This window comes from Somniosus microcephalus, chromosome 2 (assembly GCF_052327205.1).
Source record: "Somniosus microcephalus isolate GS21.2 chromosome 2, FLI_Smic_1.0, whole genome shotgun sequence".
In the NCBI taxonomy this organism is placed as follows: domain Eukaryota; kingdom Metazoa; phylum Chordata; class Chondrichthyes; order Squaliformes; family Somniosidae; genus Somniosus; species Somniosus microcephalus.
This window is the reverse complement of record NC_140988.1, coordinates 269,539,673-269,560,700: the sequence shown is the minus strand read 5'-3', so window position 1 is coordinate 269,560,700 and position 21,028 is coordinate 269,539,673. Positions and strand designations below refer to the sequence as shown.

The window sequence follows — 21,028 nt, the reverse complement described above, 5'->3', positions numbered from 1 at the left end:
ATAACATAGGTTCTAGCCATGAAACACTACACATCGTGAGTTGTCAACCTCAGTCTAAGGGATTTTCAAACTAAGGTGAAGAATTACACGCTGGTACAAAGGAGGGTTAAATAATAGTGAACAAGCTGACTTGTGGATAATATGGCCAGTTTGGCGTGAAGTACACAGAAGTTTGGAAATTAGTCATTTACCCTGATGATTCTGATGGAGGAATTGTGTATGACATGAGGCATCCCAAACTGTCAGTTAAAAAACAGGATGAATATATAAATACAAGAATGTTGAACGAGTATATCCTTCAATTTTTTTAAAGTAATTTATTGTAATCTGACAAACAGTGCAATAGCATAGAGTGCATATCCAAGCGAAGACTAATCAGTGAGTAAAGTTTCCACAGCTGATAGGTACACAACAACTTCATACATCAAGGTAGAAATTCTACTCTGCACAACAAATTGGTTAACCTGTTCAGGCAAAATTCCTCTGTTCAATATTTTAACAAAGTCTCTAACACATTTATATTAAAATAATAAATCGAAGAATTTCACTGAACGTGATAGCCAATAAAATAATGGACAGAAGAATTTCTACCATGCTATTTTTAGAGCATTTTAACATCTAAAATAGTCTGCTCACAAAGGTCGCTGAATATTTTTGGCATTGGTTGCATTTTTATTGGAAGGAAAGCAGTAAATAGTAATCTTAAGTGTGGCAGCATTGCTGGGAGTTAGAAGCATCACTGAGTTCAAAGAGGATAATAGCAGGCTTGTAGAGAGAAGTTGTGGCATCGGACAAGAATAGGAAGTCATTAAGAAATTCAATCAAGTTGGTTGAGACTAAAAAGTTTTAGTGAAGTATTTTTATTTATTTGTATACTTATATGAATAATACATCTGTATGTCCCTGAAAAATGTGATTCTGATTTCAATGCCCCTTTTACATTTTTCTTCCACCAATTTCCTTCTCTCCTCTCTTCTACTTCCCTCTTGTTCCATGGGAATCAGTCACTCTCTGTTGCAATGCTGAAGTGACCATTCTTCACGTGTGAACCTGGAGAATTGAGGGACAATTTGCACTGGCCCTTTGCCAATTTCAGGCAGATCTGGGGTGGCTAGGGATGGGGAATTTGCTGGGGAGCATGCTCTTGGCATCCAGTATTGCTGTTGTGGGCAGAAAGGCTTTTCAAATGTTTTACTTTTCAGCAATTTGGTTCTCTTTATCTGCAGAGACAACCAGCTCTGCTCTGCTGCTGTAGATGCCCAAGACCTGCAGCAATCAATTTCTGATGGCTGATACCATAATTATACTGTTTCTATAGTTTGTATTGAGATCTTTTATTGTATGTATCTCTCGAAGAAGCTTCAAGACTGTTACTGTCGGGGCAAAGACACTGAGGTTAACGCCTGAGGAAAAATGAATTCTCTTCAAGCGTTTGCTGTTTTTCTTGTTCCCAAAGTGGGCTTTAGTGCAGGAGAGAATCCTACAGGGAGCCCAGTAAAATGACAGTGAATAGGCTGACCTCAGAAGATTCATCAGGGGTACTGGCAGAGAAGTTCACTGGATGCAAAGCCTACCATAGAATAATAGAATAGTTACGGCACAGAAGGTGGCCATTTGACCTGTCAAGCCCATGCCGGCTCTCTGCAAGAGCACTTCAGCTAGTCCCACTCCCCCGTCCTTTCCCCGTAGCCCTGCAAATGTTTTCCTTTCAGGTACTTATCCAATTCCCTTTTGAAAGCCACGATTGAATCTGCCTCCACCACCCTTTCAGGCAGTGCATTCCAGATCCTAACCACTCATTGCATAAATTTTTTCCCCCTCGTGTCGCCTTTCGTTCTTCTGCCAATCACCATAAATCTGTGTCCTCTGGTTCTCGACCCTTCCGCCAATGGGAACAGTTTAAGAACATAAGAAATAGGAGCAGGAGTAGGCCATCCGGCCCCTCGAGCCTGCTCCGCCATTCAGTAAGATCATGGCTGATCATTGGCCTCAACTCCACTTACCACATGGACTGCAGCGGTTCAAGAAGGCGGCTCACCACCACCACCTTCTCAAGGGCAATTAGGGATGGGCAATAAATGCTGGCCTTGCCAGCGACACCAAGCATCCCATAAACAAATAAAAAAAAATTCTCGCCCGACCTCCATATCCCTTGATTCCCTAGAATCCAAAAATCTATCTATCTCAGCCTTGAATATACTCAAAGACTCCGCATTCACAGTCCTCTGGGGCAGAGAATTCCAAAGATTCACAACCCTCTGAGTGAAGAAATTCCTCCTCATCTCAGTCTTAAATGGCCTACCCCTTATCTTGAGACTATGCCCCCTAGTTCTAGACACTCCAGCCAGGGGAAACAACCTCAAAGCATCTACCCTGTCAATCCCCTTCAGAATCTTGTATGTTTCAATGAGATCACCTCTCATTCTTCTAAACTCCAGAGAGTATAGGCCCATTCTACACAATCTCTCATCATTGGACAGCCCTCTCATCCCAGGAATCAATCTAGTGAACCTTTGTTGCTCCGCCTCCAAGGCAAGTATATCCTTCCTTAGGTAAGGAGACCAAAACTGTGCACAGTACTCCAGGTGTGGTCTCACCAAGGCCCTGTACAATTGTAGTAAGACTTCCTTACTCTTATTCTCCAACCCCCTTGCAATAAAGGCCAACATGCCATTTGCCTTCCTCATTGCTTGCTGTATCTGCATGTTAGTTTTCTGTGTTTCTTGCATGAGGACACCCAAATCTCTCTAACCAGCAACATTTAAAAGTTCATCACCATTTTAAAAATATTCTGTTTTTCTATTTTTCCTACTAAAGTGAATAACCTCATATTTCCCTACATTATACTCCATCTGCCACCTTACTGCCCACTCACTTAGTCTATCTATATCCCTTTGCAGACTCTTTGTGTCCTCCTCACAGCTTACTGCCCCACCTAGCTCTGTATCATCAGCAAACTTGGATACATTACACTCGGTCCCTTCATCTAGGTCATTAATATAGATTGTAAATAGCTGAGGCGCCAGCACTGATCCTTGCGGCACCCCACTAGTTACAGCCTGCCAACCTGAAAATGACCCATTTATCCCTACTCTCTGTTTTCTGTCCATTAACCAACCATTTATCCATGCTACTATATTACCCCCAACCCCATGAGCCCTTATCTTGTGTAATAATCTTTTATGTGGCACCTTATCGAATGCCTTTTCGAAATCCAAATATACTATATCCACTGGTTCCCCTTTATCTACCCTGTTAGTTACATCCTCAAAAAGCTCTAATAAATTTGTCAAACACGATTTCCCTTTCATAAAACCATGATGACTGACTAATCATGTTAAGATTTTCTAAGTGCCCTGATACCACTTCCTTAACAATGGATTCCAGCATTTTCCCGACGACTGATGTCAGGTTAACTGGCCTGCAGTTCCCTGTTTGCTCTCTCCCTCCTTTCTCGAACAGCGGTGATACATTTGCGACCTTCCAATCCGCTGGGACCATTCTAGAATCTAGGGAATTTTGGAAGATCAAAACCAATGCCTCCACTAGCTCTTCAGCCACCTCTTTTAGAACCCTAGGATATAGGCCGTCAGGTCCAGGGGATTTGTCGGCTTTTGGTCCCATTAGTTTCTCTGGTACTTTTTCCTCTACTTATATTAATTATGTTAAGTTCCTCACCCTCATTAGACCCTTGGTTGCCCACCATTCTTGGTATGCTTTTTGTGTCTTCTACTGTGAAGACAGATATAAAATATTTGTTTAACGTTTCTGCCATTTCCTTATTCCCCATAATAATTTTTCTCCTGTCTCAGCCTTTAAGGGACCAATGTTTACTTTTGCTGCTCTCTTCCTTTTTATATACTTGTAGAAGTTCTTACAATCTGTTTTATATTTCTTGCTAGTTTTCTTTCATACTCTATTTTTTCCCTTTTTATCAGTTTTTTGTTCATCCTTTGCTGGTTTCTGAAACTCTCCCAATCCTCAGGCTTACTACTATTCTTCGCAACATTATAAACTTCTTCTTTCAATCTAATGCTATCCTTAACTTCTTTAGTTAGCCACGGATGGATCAGTTCCTGTGGAGTTTTTGTTCCTCAATGGGATGTATCTTTGTTGCGAATTATGAAATATTTATTTAAATACTAGCCACTGCTTATCTACTGCCGTACCTTTTAATCTATTTTTCCAATCTACCTTAGCCAACTTGCCTCTCATACCTATGTAATTGGCTTTATTTAAGTTTACGACTCTAGTTTTGGACATAGGCAAGTCACTCTCAAACTTCATGTGAAATTCTATCATATTATGATCACTCTGTCCCAGAGGATCCTTTACTATGAGATTGCTAATTAACCCTGTCTCATTACATAATACAAGATCGAAAATAAGACTGTTCCCTGGTTGATTCAATGATGTATTGTTCTAGGAAACTGTCCCGAGTGCATTGCATGAACTCGTTCTCCAGACTACCTTTGCCAATTTGATTTGTCCAGTCTATATGAAGATTAAAGTTCCCCCACGATTATTTCATTACCTTTGTCACAAGCTCCTACTATTTCTTGATTACTATTCTGTCCAACGGTATAGCTACTGTTAGGGAGCCTATATATTACTCCCAGACGTGTTTTCTGCCCCTTTATATTCCTTATCTCCACCCATAGGGGTCGATTTTCCTGAAGCTGTCGGGAAGAAGGCGAGACTACAACTTTTGGGTTTTAGACCCGCCTACTTCGACATCCGGCCAATCCGTGCGATTTTCCCTTGATTGACCTTGTTGAGCCTGCCCAGCAGGCTCAGCAGGCCAATTAAGGGCCACCCGGCAACAGGTGACGTCACAGACTGCAATTTCATCTGTCAAGAGTTCTTGACAGATGAAATATCAGTGTTTCACAGCTGTTTGAAGCTGTGAAACGCTGACAGTCTGAGTTCTAACCTGAGTCCTTCTGCACAGACTCAGTTAGAACTCTCAGCAGCACTCAAAGCTGAAGGCTGTCACTTTTCACAGATCGCAGCCATTCAGCTTTAAGTGCCAGCTGAGTGATGGGCTCCCGACGGCTACAGGAAGAAAGGCTGTTAAGGTAAGTACAGGTAAGTAAAAGTTCTTTTCACACTTTAGACACACCAAACACACTTACCGTTGCACTCAAGCACCCATCACTCACCTGAGCACCGACATCGCGACCCCTCCAACTCCTTCAACCCGACGGCCCGCCTGCTCTAGCCTGGCGTGGTTTAGAGCCGTCGGCAATCCCACACGAAACCCCTCAAAATAGGGATTAGGCTAAAAACTGCCTGTTAACTACCTGTTAACAGGCAGTTAATTGGCACTAATCCCTTCCCGCCTGGTTTCGGCGGGTCCCATTGCGGGGCGGGTACCCGCCGCCCCTGAAACTTGCGTGGGGCGGGGTTTTGGGCGGGATGGTGTCGGGACCCCCAAATTCGGGATTTCCACCCCCCCCCCCCCAACACGCCTGAAACCCCGCCTGACGGCTCCAGGAAAATTGACCCCATACTCTCTATCTACTCAAAAAAATTTGACGCCGAGCCACATAAGGCGAAATTAGGGCAGGTGACCAAAAGCTTGGTCAAAGAGGTAGGTTTTAAGGAACGTCTTAAAGGAGGAAAGAGAGGTAGCGAGGCGGAGAGGTTTAGGCAGGGAATTCCAGAGCTTAGGGCCTAGGCAACAGAATGCACTGCCACCAATGGTTGAGCAATTAGAATCAGGGATACTCAAGAGGGCAGAATTAGCGGAGTGCAGATATCTCGGGGGGGTTGCGTGGCTGAAGGAGATTACAGAGATAGGGACGGGAGGGGCGTGGCCATGGAGAGATTTGCAAACAAGGATGAGAATTTTGAAATCGAGGCGCTGCTTAACCGGAAGCCAATGTACGTCAGCGAGCACAGGGGTGATGAGCGAACGGGACTTGGTGCGAGTTAGGACATGGGCAGTCGAGTTTTGGATGACCTCAAGTTTACGTAGGGTAGAATGTGGGAAGCCAGCCAGGAGTGCATTGGAATAGTCAAGTCAAGAGGTAACAAAGGCATGAATGAGGCTTTCAACAGCGGATGAGCTGAGGCAAGGTCGGAGATGGACAATGTTACGGAGGTGGAAATAGGCGGTCTTTGTTATGCTGCAGATATGTGATCGGAAGCTCATTTCAGGGTCAAATATGACACCAAGGTTGCGAACAGTGTAGTTCAGCCTCAGACCGATGTTAGGGAGAGGGATGGAATCAGTGGCTAGAGAACGGAGATTGTGGCGGGGACTGAAAACAATGGCTTCGGTCTTCCCAATATTCAATTGGATAAAATTTTTGCTCATCCAGCACTATATGTCAGACAAGCAGTCTGACAATTTAGAGACCGTGGAGGGGTTGAGAGAAGAGGTAGTGATGTAGAGCTGTGTGTCATCAGTGTACTTGTGGAAACTGACGCTGTGTTTTCGGTTGATGTCGCCAAGTTGCAACATGTAGATGAGAAATAGGAGGGGGCGAAGGATAGATTCTTGGGGGACACCAGATGTAACAACGCGGGAGCGGGAAGAGAAGCCGTTGCAGGTGATTCTCTGGCTATGATTAGATAGATAAGAATGGAACCAGGCGAGGGCAGTCCTACCCAGTTGGACGACGGTTGAGAGGCGTTGGAGAAGTTTGGAGTTGTCAAAGGCTGCAGACAAGTCAAGAAGGAGGAGGAGGGATATTTACCTTTGTCACAGTCACAAAGGATGTCATTTGTGACTTTGATGAGTGCCGTTTTGGTACTGTGGCAAGGGTGGAAACCTGATTGAAGTGATTCAAAGATGCAATTGCGAGAAAGATGGACACAGATTTGGCCGGCGACAACACATTCAAGGACTTGCGAGGAAAGGGAGGTTGGAGCTAGGGTGGTAGTCTACAAGGACAGAGGGGTCAAGGGTTTTTTTTTTAGGAGAGGGGTGATGACGGCAGATTTGAGGGAGAGGAGGACAGTACCTGAGGAGAGAGAACCGTTAACAATGTCAGCAACATGGGAGCCAGAAAAGGAAGTTGGGTGGTCAGCAGTTTGGTGGGAATAGGGTCGAGGGAGCAGGAAGTGGGTCTCGTGGACAAGATGAGCGCAGAGAGGTCATGAGGGGAGATCGGAGAGAAACTGGAGAAAGATGTCAGTTCAGGGCTAGGGCAGGTAGGAACCTTGGAGGATGTTTGGCCTGGTGGGCTAGGGGAAGGAAGGGAGGAGGCAGAGGCAGCTGAATGAAGGGTCTCAATCTTAGAGACAAAGAAGTCCATGAGCTCCGCACACCTGTTAACGGAGGTGAGGGTGGAGGAGACACGGGGTTCACTCTGTTTAGTCCCCTCATTATTTTTTTGAACACCTCTATCAAATACGTACGAACATACGAATTAGGAGCAGGAGTATGCCACTCGGCCCCTCGAGCCTGCTCCGCCATTCAATAAGATCATGGCTGATCTGATTACTCCAATTCCCGCCCGCCCCCGATAACCTTTCACCCCCTTGCTCACCAAGAATCTATCTACCTCTGCCTTAAAAATATTCAAAGACTCTGCTTCCACTGCCCTCTGAGGAAGAGCGTTCCAAAGACTCACGACCCTCTGTGAGAAAAAATTTCTCCTCATCTCTATCTTAAATGGGCGACCCCTTATTTTTAAACAATGACCCCTACTTCTAGATTCTCCCACAAGAGGAAACACCTTCTCCACATCCACCCTGTCCAGACCCCTCAGGATCTTATATGTTTCAATCAAGTCACCTCTTACTCTTCTAAACTCCAGCGGATACAAGCCTAGCCTGTCCAACCTTTCCTCATAAGACAACCCGCCCATTCCAGGTATTAGTCCAGTAAACCTTCTCTGAACCGCTTCCAACGCATTTACATCCTTAAATAAGGAGACCAATACTGTACACAGTACTCCAGATGTGGTCTCACCAATGCCCTGTATAACTGAAGCATAACATCCCTACTTTTGTATTCAATTCCCCTCGCAATAAACGATAACATTCTATTAGCTTTCCTAATTACTTGCTGTACCTGCATACTAACCTTTTGCGATTCATGCACTAGGACACCCAGATCCCTCTGCATCTCAGAGCTCTGCAATCTCTCACCATTTAGATAATATGCTTCTTTTTTATTCTTCCTGCCAAAATGGACAATTTCACATTTTCCCACATTATACTCCATTTGCCAGATCTTTGCCCACTCACTTAACCTATCTATATCCCTTGGGAGCTTCCTTTCTTACTTTCCTACCTATCTTTGTGTCATCAGCAAATTTAGCAACCATACCTTCGGTCCCTTCATCCAAGTCATTTATACAAATTGTAAAAAGTTGAGCACTGATCCCTGTGGCACACCACTCGTTACATCTTGCCAATCAGAAAATGACCCATTTATGCCTACTCTCTGTTTCCTGTTAGCTAGCCAATCTTCTATCCATGCCAATATGTTACCCCCTACACCATGAGCTTTTATTTTCCGCAATAACCTTTGAAGTGGCCCCTTATCAAATGCCTTCTGGAAATCTACGTACAGTACATCCACCGGTTCCCCTTTATCCATAGCACATGTTACTTCCTCAAAGAACTCCAATAAATTGGTTTAGCATGATTTCCCTTTCACAAACCATGTTGACTCTGCCTGATTACCTTGAACTTTTCTAAGTGCCCTCCTATAACATCTTTAATAACAGCATCTAACATCTTCCCTATGACAGATGTCAAGCTAACTGGTATGTAGTTTGCTGCTTTCTGTCTCCCACCCTTTTTGAATAAAGGAGTTATATTTGCTATTTTCCAATCTAATGGAACCTTCCCTCGTTCTCCTTTCAACCTTCCCTACTCTAAGGAGAACAACCCCAGCCTCTCCAGTCTATCCACATAACTGAAGTCCCTCATCCCTGGAACCATTCTTGTAAATCTTTTCTGCACCCTCTCTAAGGCCGTCACATCCTTTCTAAAGTGCAGTGCCCAGATTCCAGCTGAGGCCGAACTAGTGTTTTATAAAGGCTGATCATAACTTCCTTGCTTTTCTACTCTGTGGGCTGGATTTTAATTCAGGGGTGGGCTGGGGTCGTGTAATCCGCATTTCATGTTATCCACAAGAATCTAAATCGATGTGGGAGATTGATGCGAATTTAACTTAATTGGCCAATTGAGTTCCAGCGTGTGGGAACCCATGGCAAATGAGTTTTTCCAGTCTGAAAGTCGCCTCCGATGACGCCATAATTGCTGCTGCATTTAAGGTCTGCAAGAAGCCTTGCTTCTTCTGCAGACTGCCAACCTTTTGGCCTTTCATGCTACAGGGACCTGGAGGCAGAATGGCCAGTGAAAGACCTAGGTCTGTTCCAAGGTTTGACGACGTTGCCCTGCAGGCTTTAGTTGAGGGAGTAAGAGCTCATAAAGAGGTGCTCTTCCCTTCTTCAGGGAGGAAGAAGCCTCCCAAGCAGACCAAGGCTGTGTGGCTGCAAGTGGCAGAGGAGGTCAACTCATTATCAGTAACCCGCAGAACCTGGCTTCAGTGCAGGAAGAGATTTCATGACCTTCTGCGCACTGGAAAAGTGAGTATGAATTTCCCATCACTCTCAATCTGATCCCCATTGCCTTTCCTCACCAGCACTCAGCTTTAGCAATCTCTTCCTCCACATCCCACTTGACACTGACATCTATGCACCCTTACCCATTCCCTTTCTCTCTATGGTCACATTCACCTAACTATTCGACTATGCAGCCCTCACACTCCCTATCACTGTGATGCTATGAAAACAACTGACAACATACAGGTTGGTCTTGCCACCTCACTCCATCTTTGTTTCCTTCTAAGTATGCTATGGAATCTCTACACTCACTCCTTCATTCTCACTCAACCTCCACTTGTCTCCCTCATTGTAGGAAAAGAGATCTCACAATAAGCGAGAAAGAACAAGGACAGGAGGAGGGCCACCCTCAGTAGCCCAGCTCACCCCCTGGGAGGAGACGGTCCAGTAGATTGTAGGAGTGGAGGAAGATGCGCAAGTGGGGGACGGACAGACGGGTGCATCACAGCAAGCTGGTGACAGAATAGTTTTCCATCTCTCTCATTGACATTGCATGAGTCGCTAATAATGATTCTGAAGCTCTAACAGATGGACTTATGATCATCTGCAATATGCAATGTGCATGTAACCTTGGCATCACATCTCTGACTCTTTCCTTTACTCCCCCACAGGACCATCGAAAGCACCCGTCCCCACTAGCCAGGAGAAACAGCCTGAGCCTCCAGACTCCTCAGAGGAAGCTGCAGCCTCTGAGGATGCAGCATCAGCAGAATTAAGCGCACCCAGCACCAGCGCAGACACTCACACCTCGGGGAGACCTTCGGGACATAGAGTAGTGTTGTCACCTGGTGTATCACAGCTCACAAGTGAGCATCAGCAAATTGTGGAGACAGGGACAGCAGTGGAGAGTCCTAGTCGGAGGGCGCAGGACTCTGTCAGTTCGGCTCAGCTGCATGTCGACCCTCTGCCTCTGGGTCCATCCATAAGATCAGCGGTGCTGGAACTCCAGGAACAGATGCAGGAGTCTCTGGCAGGTTTTGTCCCCAGGGTCGCTGCGAGTGTGGAGCGAATGGAGGAGTCCATAGCGAACATGAGCAGAACCTTTGTGGAGTCATTGGCGCATGAACGCATCACCATGGAAAGGATGGCAACGTCCATGGAGGTGATAAGTCGCCAGAGTACAGAAAACATGGTGAGTGTTCAGAATAGAATGACATCTCTGGAGGAGCGATGGTCATCTATTGAACAGAGAAACCAGACCTTCATGGAAGTCCTTCTGAGTAGGACTGCCAGTGCAGATACAGGGCCCCATGGCCCCCCTGATGTGCAGCAAGGTGCTCTCAAGCCACTTGCAAGCGCTGAGGGGGACCTGACCCATGAGAGGGAAGTTTGTGGCAGACATCAAGGAAGTGGGGGCTCCCCTCCAAGTGCTCATACTTCCATGCCACTGCAGAGCCCTCGGTCAGAGCCCCACCAGAGTCCATACCCAACTGAGATTGGCGTCTCAACCCCTGCACAGCCGCAGGAGCAGCAGACTGTTGACGAGCCCTTACAGGTTCGCAACCCCAAAGGACGCCCGTCAAAGGTGTCGAGACAGGAGCAGCAGGAAAGTGAGCAAGGGGCCTCCACATCTGCTGAAGCCACAGGGGAAGCACCACGTAGGAGCACACGTAAGAGAAAGATACTGCACAAATAGTCACAAGAGTAGTCACTTGGGTGAAATTTGATGTTTTCTGTGAAAAGGCCATCAGATGAATAATGTAAATAAAAAATCTGAAGGCTACTGCTGTAGTTGTGGCGTGTGTCATTTCGCGAATGGGACTTTCACATTGAGGGCTTAGGATTACTTGCAATTGTCAGTATGGTGGTCAAATTGCTAGGAATCCGCTGGTCCTTGGCCATTGTCGATGCTCAGGTAAGAAGCTGCGAGGCAAAAGTGCTTGATTGGCTAGGCTCAGCAACTCTGGCCAAGATGAGTGCGTTCCTTGCATCCCGATCAGCAATGTTCTCGCGTACGTCTGCCGCTGGTTGATGGGCCTCTGCAAGATGTTTGTTTTCGCTCTCCTCCTCCTCCTCATCTGAGGAGGATATGTGACAAGCCATTTGGTCCTCAGGAATCTGCAAGCCACGACGCTGTGCCATGTTGTGAAGTGCACAGCAAACCACGACGATTCTGGAGACCCTGGCTGCTGAGTACTGCAGGGCTCCACCTGATCTATGCAGGCATCTGAAGCGCATCTTCAGCAAACCGATGGTTTGCTCGATTATGGCTCTGGTGAACATGTGGCTGGAGTTGTAGCTCTCCTCAGCTTCGTTGGATGGGCTCCTCAACGGTGTCATTAGCCACGTTTTCAGGGGATAGCCCTTGTCTCCAAGTAGTCATCCGTTAAGTTGGTCTGGCGGACTGAATAGCGGAGGCACACTAGACTGGCGCAGTATGAAGGAGTCATGGCAACTGCCAGGGTACTTGGCACAAACATGCAAAATTTCCTTCTTGTGGTCACACACCAGCTGAACGTTAAGGGAGTGGAAGCCCTTGCGGTTGACAAAAATACCTGGATTGCGATGGGGTGCCTTAAAGGCCACATGTGTGCAGTCAACGACACCCTGCACCCTTGGAAAGCCTGCCAGATTAGCTAATCCAACAGCACGCACCATGACACTTGCTTGATCCTTGGTGAAATGGATGTGATTGTGCGCGATGGCAAAGAGGGCATCGGTTCCCTGCGTGATGCAAGTGTGTGCGGCCACCTGGGAAATGCCGCTGATGTCTGCTGCTGATCCCTGGAATGAGCCTGAGACAAAAAAGTTGAGTGCGGTGGTGACTTTGACGGACACTGGTAAGGGTTGTCCACCTGGTCCTTTGGGCTCCAGGTCTTGTTGCAGCATTGCGCAGGTGTCACTCACTACCTCTCGCGAAAGTCAGAGCCGCCTTTGGGACTGCTGCTCAGACATGTTGAGGTTGCTGACCCTGTGTCTGTAGACCCTGTTTGGGGGGTCTCTCCTGCGCCGACGGGCTTCCATGCGCTGGCCCCTTCTGGCCTGTGCAGCTTCAGATGGGTGAGCAACAGCTTGGCACTCCTGTTGTTGCTGCTGCTGTTGGTGCTGCTGTTGTTCATGGTTCTGCTGGTGCCGCGGCTGGTCTTTGTCCTCATCTAATGTTGAGAAGGGAAGGAAATAAATGGCTCCCATGCTTCTAGTATATGCCTCAGTTGAGGAAGCGCTCAGTGAAGGTGACGAGAGGGGTTTCCCAGGAGGTCACACTGGAGATGGGTGTCAGGCTCCAAACTTCCACAGCTGTGGTTATGCCTTCTAAAAGTTCCCCCAGACCTGAGACTACAAAGTCCTGCCACCTGCAAATGACGGCTGATCAAATCTCCTCTTTAATGGTTGACCTGCAGCTGATAGTCAGCAATCCAATTGTGCTCCCGCCAGGTTTCACCGTCGTGTATCAGAACAGGCGTGTTTCACATGGGTAAAGGGTTAAAATCGCAAAGGCCTTTCAAAATGGCATTATAGAGGCCATTTAGTGCTTGTTAAGGGCCTTAACGGCCTATCCCGCCTCTTGGAGGCGGGACGGAGATGGGACCATTCGACACGAATTAATGAAAATTGCGAGGAGGCGGGATGGAGGCGGGGTTCGGCCCGCCTGCCTGTTTTTGCAATTTTAACCCCCCACATGCCTCCAATCCCGCCTCCACGGCCCAATGAAAATCCTGCCCTATGCCTCTATTTATGAAGCCCAGGACCCTGTATTTTTTAACCGCTTTCTCAACCTGCTCTGCCACCTTCAACGATTTGTGCACATATACCCCCAGGTCTCTCTGTTCATGCACCTCCTTTAGGATTGTACTCTTTAGTTTATGTTTCCACTCCTCATTCTTTCTATTAAAATGTATCACTTCACACTTTTCTGTGTTAAATTTCATCTGTCACGTGTCTGCCCATTCCACCAGTCTATCTATGTCCTCTTGAAGACTATTACTATCCTCCTCACTGTTCACTATACTTCCAAGTTTTGTGTCATCTGCAAATTTTGTAATTGTGCCCTGTACACCCAAGTCTAAGTCATTAATATATATCAAGAAAAGCAGTGGTCCTAGTACTGACCCCTAGGGAACACCACTGTATACCTTCCTCCAGTTCGAAAAACAACCGTTCACCACTACTCTCTGTTTCCTGTCGCTTAGCCAATTTTGTATCCATGCTGCCACTGTCCTTTTTATTCCATGGGCTTCAACTTTGCTGGCAAGCCTATTATGTGACACTTTATCAAACGCCTTTTAGAAGCCCCTGGACGCCATGTCAACCACATTGTCCTCATCAATCCTCTCTGTTACCTCATCAAAAAACACAATCAAGTTAGTTTATCATGATTTGCCTTTAACAAATCCATGCTGGCTTTCCTTAATAAATCCACACTTGTCCAAGTGACTGTTAATTTTGTCCCTGATTAGCATTTCTAAATGCTTCCCCACTGCCGAGGTTAAACTGACTGGCCTGTAGTTGCTGGGTTTATCCTTACACCTTTTTTTGAACAAGGGTGTAACATTTGCAATTCTCCAGTCCTCTGGCACCACCCCCATATCCAAGGAGGATTGGAAGACTATGGCCAGTACCTCTGCGATTTCCTCCTTAACTTCCCTCAGCATCCTAGGATGCATCCCATCCAGTCCTGATGACTTATCAACTTTAAGTACAGACAGCCTTTCTAGCACCTCCTGTTTATCAATTTTTATCTCATCCAGTATCTCCACTACCTCCACTTTCACTATGACTTTGGCAGCATCTTCTTCCTTGATGAAGACAGATACAAAGTGCTCATTTTGTACCTCAGCCATACCCTCTGCCTGGATGCGTAGGTCTCCATTTTGGTCCCTAATCGGCCCCACCCCTCCTCTTACTACCCGTTTATTATTTATATGCCTATAGAACATTTTTCAATTATTTTATGTTAGCTGCCAATATAGTCTCATACTCTCGCCTTGCCCCTCATTTTATTTTTCACTTCTGCTCGGAACTTTCTAAATTCAGCTTGATTTTCACTTGTATTCTCAACCTGACATCTGTCATACGCACTCTTTTTCTGCTTCATCTTACTCTCTATCTCTTTTGTCATCCAAGGAGCTCTGGCTTTAGTTGCCCTACCTTTCCCCCTCGTGGGAATATACCTCGACTGTACCCGAACCATCTCTTTAAAGGCAGCCCATTGTTCCACTACAGTTTTGCCTGCTAATCTTTGATTGCAATTTACCTGGGCCAGATCTGTTCTCAACCCACTGAAATTTGCCTTCCTCCAATTAGGTATTTTTACTCTAGATTGCTCCCTTTTCTTTTCCATAGCTAATCTAAAACTTACGATACTATGATCACTGTCCCCTAAGTGTTCCCCTACTGACATTTGTTCCACTTGACCCACCTCATTCCCTAGAACCAGATTCAGCAATGCCTCCTTCCTTGTTGGGCCAGAGAAGTACTGATCAAGAAAGTTCTACTGAACACACTTTAGAAATTCTTCCCCCTCTCTGCCCTTTACACTATTACTATCCCAGTCTATATTAGGATAATTGAAGTCCCCCATTATCACTACTCTATAGTTCTTGCACCTCTGTAATTTCTCACTAGTTGGCAGCCTATAGAATACATCTAGTAGTGTAATGGCACCTCTATTATTTCTTAACTCTAACCAAATAGATTCTGTCTTTGTTCCCTCCAGGACATCCTCTCTCACCATCACTGTAACATTTTCCTTAATTAATACTGACACCCCACCTCCTTTCTTTCCTTCCCTATCTTTCCTGAACACCTTGGCCCCGATTTTCGGCTTGTGTGGGAAATGGTCGGATTCCCCCGAATGTGGGGTTTCTGACACACAAAAAAATGTGTCAGCCAGCTCCACGCAATTTTCCCTCAAGTGGCCAATTAATTCCCAGCATGTGGGAAGCCTTGCTAATTGTCCAATTCGTGTCAGAAAGCCCCACAGTATGATGTCATCATTCGTGGTGCTTTCAAGATCCATAACAAGCACTGCATCCTCTGAAGGCTTCCAAACGAACCATACAGGATGGCAGAGGAGCCTGCAGCAGCTGTGGCCAGTGCCAGACCCCGAGCTGCCTTCAGATTTGATGAGGCTTCACTGCAGGCATTATTGGATGGGGTTAGGGCCCACAGGGAGGTCCTCTTCCCTAGGTCAGGGAGGAAGAGGCCTCCCCGCTGAGACCAATGCTGCATGGATGCAGGTGTCAGCAGATGCTAACTCGCTGGGAGTCACCAGAAGAACCTTGGCATTACATCTCTAACTCCTTCCTTAACTCCCCCACAGTACCATCCAGAGCCCCCGTCCTCACTGTGGAGGAGGACGAGGCTGTGCAGCCAGACTCTTCAGGAAGCTCCAACCTCTGAGGGCGCAGCGTCAGCAGAAGTAAGCGCACCCAGCACCAGCGCAGACACTCACACCTCGGGGGGACCTTCGGGACATAGAGTAGTGTTGTCACCTGGTGTTTCACAGCTCACAAGTGAGCCTCAGCAGATTCTGGAGACAGGGGCAGCAGTGGAGAGTCCTCGTCGGAGGGCGCAGGACTCTGCCAGCTCAGCTCAGCTGTGCTGCATGTCAACCCTCTGCCTCTGGGTCCATCTGCAAGAGAAGAGGTGATGGATCTCCATGCACAGATGCAGGAGTCTCTGGCAGGTTTTGTCTCCAGGGTCGCTGCAAGTATGGAGCGAATGGAGGAGTCCATAGCGACCATGAGCAGAGCCTTTGTGGAGTCATTGGCGCATGAACGCATCACCATGGAAAGGTTGGCAACCTCCATGGAGGAGATAACGCGCCAGGGTATGGAAAACATGGTGAGTGCTCATAAGAGAATGACATCTCTTGAGGAGCGTTGGCCATCTGTTGAACAGAGAAACCAGATCTTCATGGAAGTCCTTCTGAGTAGGACTGCCAGTGCAGAAACGGGTCCCCATGGCCCCCTAAAGCGCAGCAAGGTGCTCTCAAGCCACTTCTGGCCTGTGCAGCTTCAGGTGAGTGAGCAGCAGCCTGGTGCTCCTGTTGCTGATCCTGCTGTTCCTGGTTCTGCTGCTGCCGCCTCTGCTGCTGGAGATCCTCTAATGGCAAGAAGGGAAGGAAAAAAAGGCATCCCATGCTTCTGGTAGAAGCCTCCGCTGAGGAAGCGCTGAGTGAGGGTGGCGAGAGGGGCTTCCCAGGAGATCGCATTGGAGAAGTGTGTGAGGCTCCAACCTTCCACAGCTGTGCCTAAGCCTTGAAGAAGTAGCCCCAAACCTGCAACAACAAGGACCTTCAACATACAAGTGCTGTCCCTTTAAATCGCAGCTTCTCCGATTGACCTGCAGCTGCAAGCAAACAAGCCAACCGTTTTCACGCCAGGTCTCATCAGCGGGGTTCCCCGCAGGCGTGTTTAGCGTGGGGAACCCCTGAAAGTCGCAAGGGCACCCTAAAATTGGCTTAAACAAGGTGATAATTAATCATTACTGTTCCGACGGCCTGAAGCGGGTCGGAGAGAAACGGCGGTCCGAAAGTCGGACGGGGCGGGAAATCAGGCGGGGGGGGGGGGTCGCGACCCGCTTTTTCAGCGATTTTCGGCCCCCGGCCGCATGAAAAGCTGCCCGACGGCGGCCAGAAAATCGGGACCCTTATATCAGGAATATTTAAAATCCAATCCTGCCCTTTTTGAACCCAGTCTCCGTTATCGCCACAACATCATATTCTTGTGTGTCTATTTGCACCTGCAGCTCACCAATCTTATTTACCATGCTTCGTTCGTTTACACACATGCACTGTAAACCTATCTTAGACCTTCTTGTATTCTCTCTTAGTCTGACCCCACCTAATACCTTACTATTTCTTACTCTAGTGCTATCTGTCTCCCAATCCTTTGCACACTTTGTTTCTCTTTTCTAATGCTACATCCTGGTTCCCATCCCTCTGCCAAATCAGTGTAAACCCTGCCCAACATCACTAGCAAACCCCCCTGCGAGGACAATGGTTCTGGCTCTGTTGAGGTGCAACCCATCCTGCCTGTACAGGTCCCACCTCCCAATGTCCCAGGAACCTGAAGCCCTTCTTCCTGCACCATCTCTCCAGCCACACATTCATCTGCTCTATCCTTCTATTTCTATACTTACTAGCTTGTGGTACCAGTCCAGAGATTTCTTCCTTTGAGGTCCTGCCTTTTCATCTCTTTCCTAGCTCCCTAAAATCTGCCTGCAGGACCTCATCCCTCTTTCTACGTATGTCGTTGGTACCAATATGGACCACGACCTCTGGCTGTTCACCCTCCCCCCTCACAATGTTCTGCAGCTGCTCAGTGACATCCTTGACCCTGGCACCAGGGAAGCAACATACCATCCCGGAGTCACGTCTGCGACTGCAGAAACACCTGTTTGTTCCCCTATCGAATCCCCCACCACTACTACTTTCCCAATCTTTCTCCTCCCTCCTCGTACAGCTGAGCCACTCATGATGCCGTGGACTTGACTCTGGCTCTACTCTCCAGAGAAACCATCACCCTCAGCAGTATTCAGTACTGGTTGGAGAACGAGATGCACTCAGGGAACTAGGGAACTCCTGCACTACGTGCCTGGTCCTCCTTGTCTGACTGGCGGTCACCTATTTCCTCTCTGCCTGCACACCCTTATGCTGCGGGGTGACCACCTCCTGAAACGTACTATCCACTTAGCTCTCAGCCTCATGGATGCACTGTAGTGATGCCAGCTGCTGCTCAAGCTCCAAAACCTGGAGCTTGAGCACCTCCAGCTAATGACACTTCCTGCACATGTGGTTGTCCAGGACACTGGAAGCGTCCTGGAGTTCCCACATTGCACAAGATGTGCATTCCACGGGACTGAGGTGCCCGGCCATGCCTCTACTTAATAGATTATTAACTAACTTAACAGAAAATAACTCAAGATTTAAAAAGAACAATCACCAGCTACTCACCAATTTGTTTTTTTTCTCTTCAGCTTCTTCCCTTGTGCTGATGTCGCTTACCTTTCTCCCTGACGCTCGCACTCCCTCCGGGCTCTTGGGCCAACCCTCATTTCCAGCCGATCCTCTCGCTCTTTCGTCCTTCCCCCTCTGCTCCGAATTCCCACTCTCTTCAAATTTGCAATTTAGCACTCTGCCTAGAAGCACTCTGTTTAGGATCACTCTGTGCAGCCCACTCTGCGTCAGCAGTTACTGTTTACTTTTATACACTTGGAGCCACGCCTAAATTACAAGTGCTGTCTCAGTTCCCTGCTCCCAGTAATTAGCACCTATTCAAGACAAAAGACCATACTAACTTTACGCCAACTTACAAACTTATGTGTCAACAAGCTATTTGGTCATGGAGAGGCATTACAGCTAAACCTGATCCTGTTCTATCCTGATGTTCACACCTATGCATTTTTAGTAAGGGTTGCTGAACAGTGATCAGTGGCTGGTTTTCCTCTCCCTAACACAGGTCACTGGGCCGACCGATATGCCGGCTGTAATTAGCTCATTCAGCATAGATCAGGGATCACACCCTGGGACCTTCCTGCTCTGGATAGCTTAGCTACACGTTGCATTAACCATTTGACCCACAGAAAAGCTTTTTCAGTGGATTTTAATGAATTCAGCATGTAACTACTACTTTGCACACCCTCATCCAATTAATCCTATGGTAGCTTCAATATATTACAGAAAATGTTGGAAATCCATAGCGGGTTGGTCATCATTTGAAAGAGAAAGATAATATTTTAGTTGTAACTCTCAGCACCTGAAATGTTAATCCGTCTTTCTGATTCAGATATGTTGTGTATTTCTAGCATTTTCTGCTCTTTTAAAAATTTCCAGCATTCATAATTTTTATTTTTACCAATGCATTAGGAAAACAATGAACTGCAGTTCCAAATAATTGTTTTCCATGTTTAGAAACACGAGTGCCTGAAACACTTATACAGAGAAAAATAATAGTTTTAAAGATACATATACCACAAGTAAACTATTTTGAAAGAAGACTGATTACATTTGGCATGCAGATGAGGCTTCCACAAGAACTTCTTGCATTCTTAGCAAACAAAGCACTACTGTCTCACAAATATAAAATGCATTAAAAAATCCTGTGCCTTGTTTGGAAATGAAAGGCAAAAGTTAATTAAATATATCTATCTGAATATTTACTCAATTTCATAAATTGATAGAAAAAACACAAAAAAGGAGAGAGATACGTTCTACGTTTTTGATCTACGTTCCTATATTTATTGGCTGTTGTGCTGCGAATCAGTGACACACTTGGACAGGCCTTCTGAACGAGTGCCTTTCTTCTGAGATGGGATAGCAGGGAGCACACGGTTGGTTCTCAGCGAGTCACCTGACATAACTGGCAGAAATGAATAAAATGAGTGGCTTTGGCCAATCCCTTCTCTTTGCGGCCTGGATGGGAGTGTTGGTGGGAGATTCACTGCAGTAGTCCTTACAGAAGTCTGAGGCAGAGATCTGATTTTTTTCATATTCTGGGACATGCTGTCTGGTGGCAGATTACCTACAGTCAAGAGAGATTTAATTTTTAACAAAGTTATATTTCAATGTGTCATCATTGTTAAAGAACCGTATTTATGCTGTATTTTTTGTAATCATTTTAGAAAAGTGATGGTTAAAACTTGCTCTAGTAACACAAGATATGACCTCTCCTTCCCCCTCTCTCTCTCTCTCCTTCCCCCTCTTTCTCTTGCCGTGAGTGCGGGACCGGGAAAACAGATACACTGAGTGGGAGCTCAGCTGAGGTGAGTCGGGCCGGGCCTGAGGCGCTAGGCCGCGCAGGGGGGTTCCAGGTCACCGCGGCCGGGCTCTCAGTCCAACCCCTTCCCCGGGGTGTCTTCCTCTCTTCTCTATCTCCTTCCCTAACTCTCTCCTTCCCTCTGTCTCTCTCTCCTTCCCTCTCTCTCTCTCTCTCCTTCCCCCTCTCTCTCTCTCCTTCCCCCTCTCTCCTTCCCCCTCTCTCCTTCCCCCTCTCTCTCTCCTTCCCCCTCTCTCTCTCTCTCCTTCCCCCTCTCTCTCTCTCTCTCCTTCCCCCCCTCTCTCTCTCTCCTTCCCCCTCTCTCTCTCTCTCTCCTTCCCCCTTTCTCTCTCCTTCCCCCTCTCTCTCTCTCCTTCCCCCTCTCTCTCTCTATCTCTCCTTCCCCCTCTCTCTCTCTATCTCTCCTTCCCCCTCTCTCTCCTTCCCCCTCTCTCTCTCTCTCTCCTTCCCCCTCTCTCTCTCTCTCCTTCCCCCTCTCTCTCCCTCTCTCTCTCCTTCCCCCTCTTTCTCTCTCCTTCCCCCTCTCTCTCTCTCCTTCCCCCCTCTCTCTCTCCTTCCCCCCTCTCTCTCCTTCCCCCCTCTCTCTCCTTCCCCCTCTCTCTCATTCCCCCTCTCTCTCCTTCCCTCTCTCTCTCTCTCTCCTTCCCTCTCTCTCTCCTTCCCTCTCTCTCTCTCTCCTTCCCCCTCTCTCTCTCTCCTTCCCCCTCTCTCTCTCTC

The 21,028-nt window shown here is 47.1% G+C and overlaps 1 protein-coding gene across 1 annotated transcript in view; it reads right to left on the bottom strand.

Moving 5' to 3' along the window:
- Nucleotides 1-1,111: 1,111 nt before the first annotated feature.
- ankrd55 (ankyrin repeat domain 55) overlaps nucleotides 1,112-21,028 on the bottom strand; it is a 144,404-nt gene continuing 124,487 nt past the window's right edge. Inside the window, 4 exon segments of the mRNA XM_085965946.1 lie at nucleotides 1,112-1,162; nucleotides 1,164-1,235; nucleotides 1,238-1,289; nucleotides 19,774-20,056. Coding sequence (XP_085822072.1) covers nucleotides 1,112-1,162; nucleotides 1,164-1,235; nucleotides 1,238-1,289; nucleotides 19,774-20,056 — 458 coding nt within the window.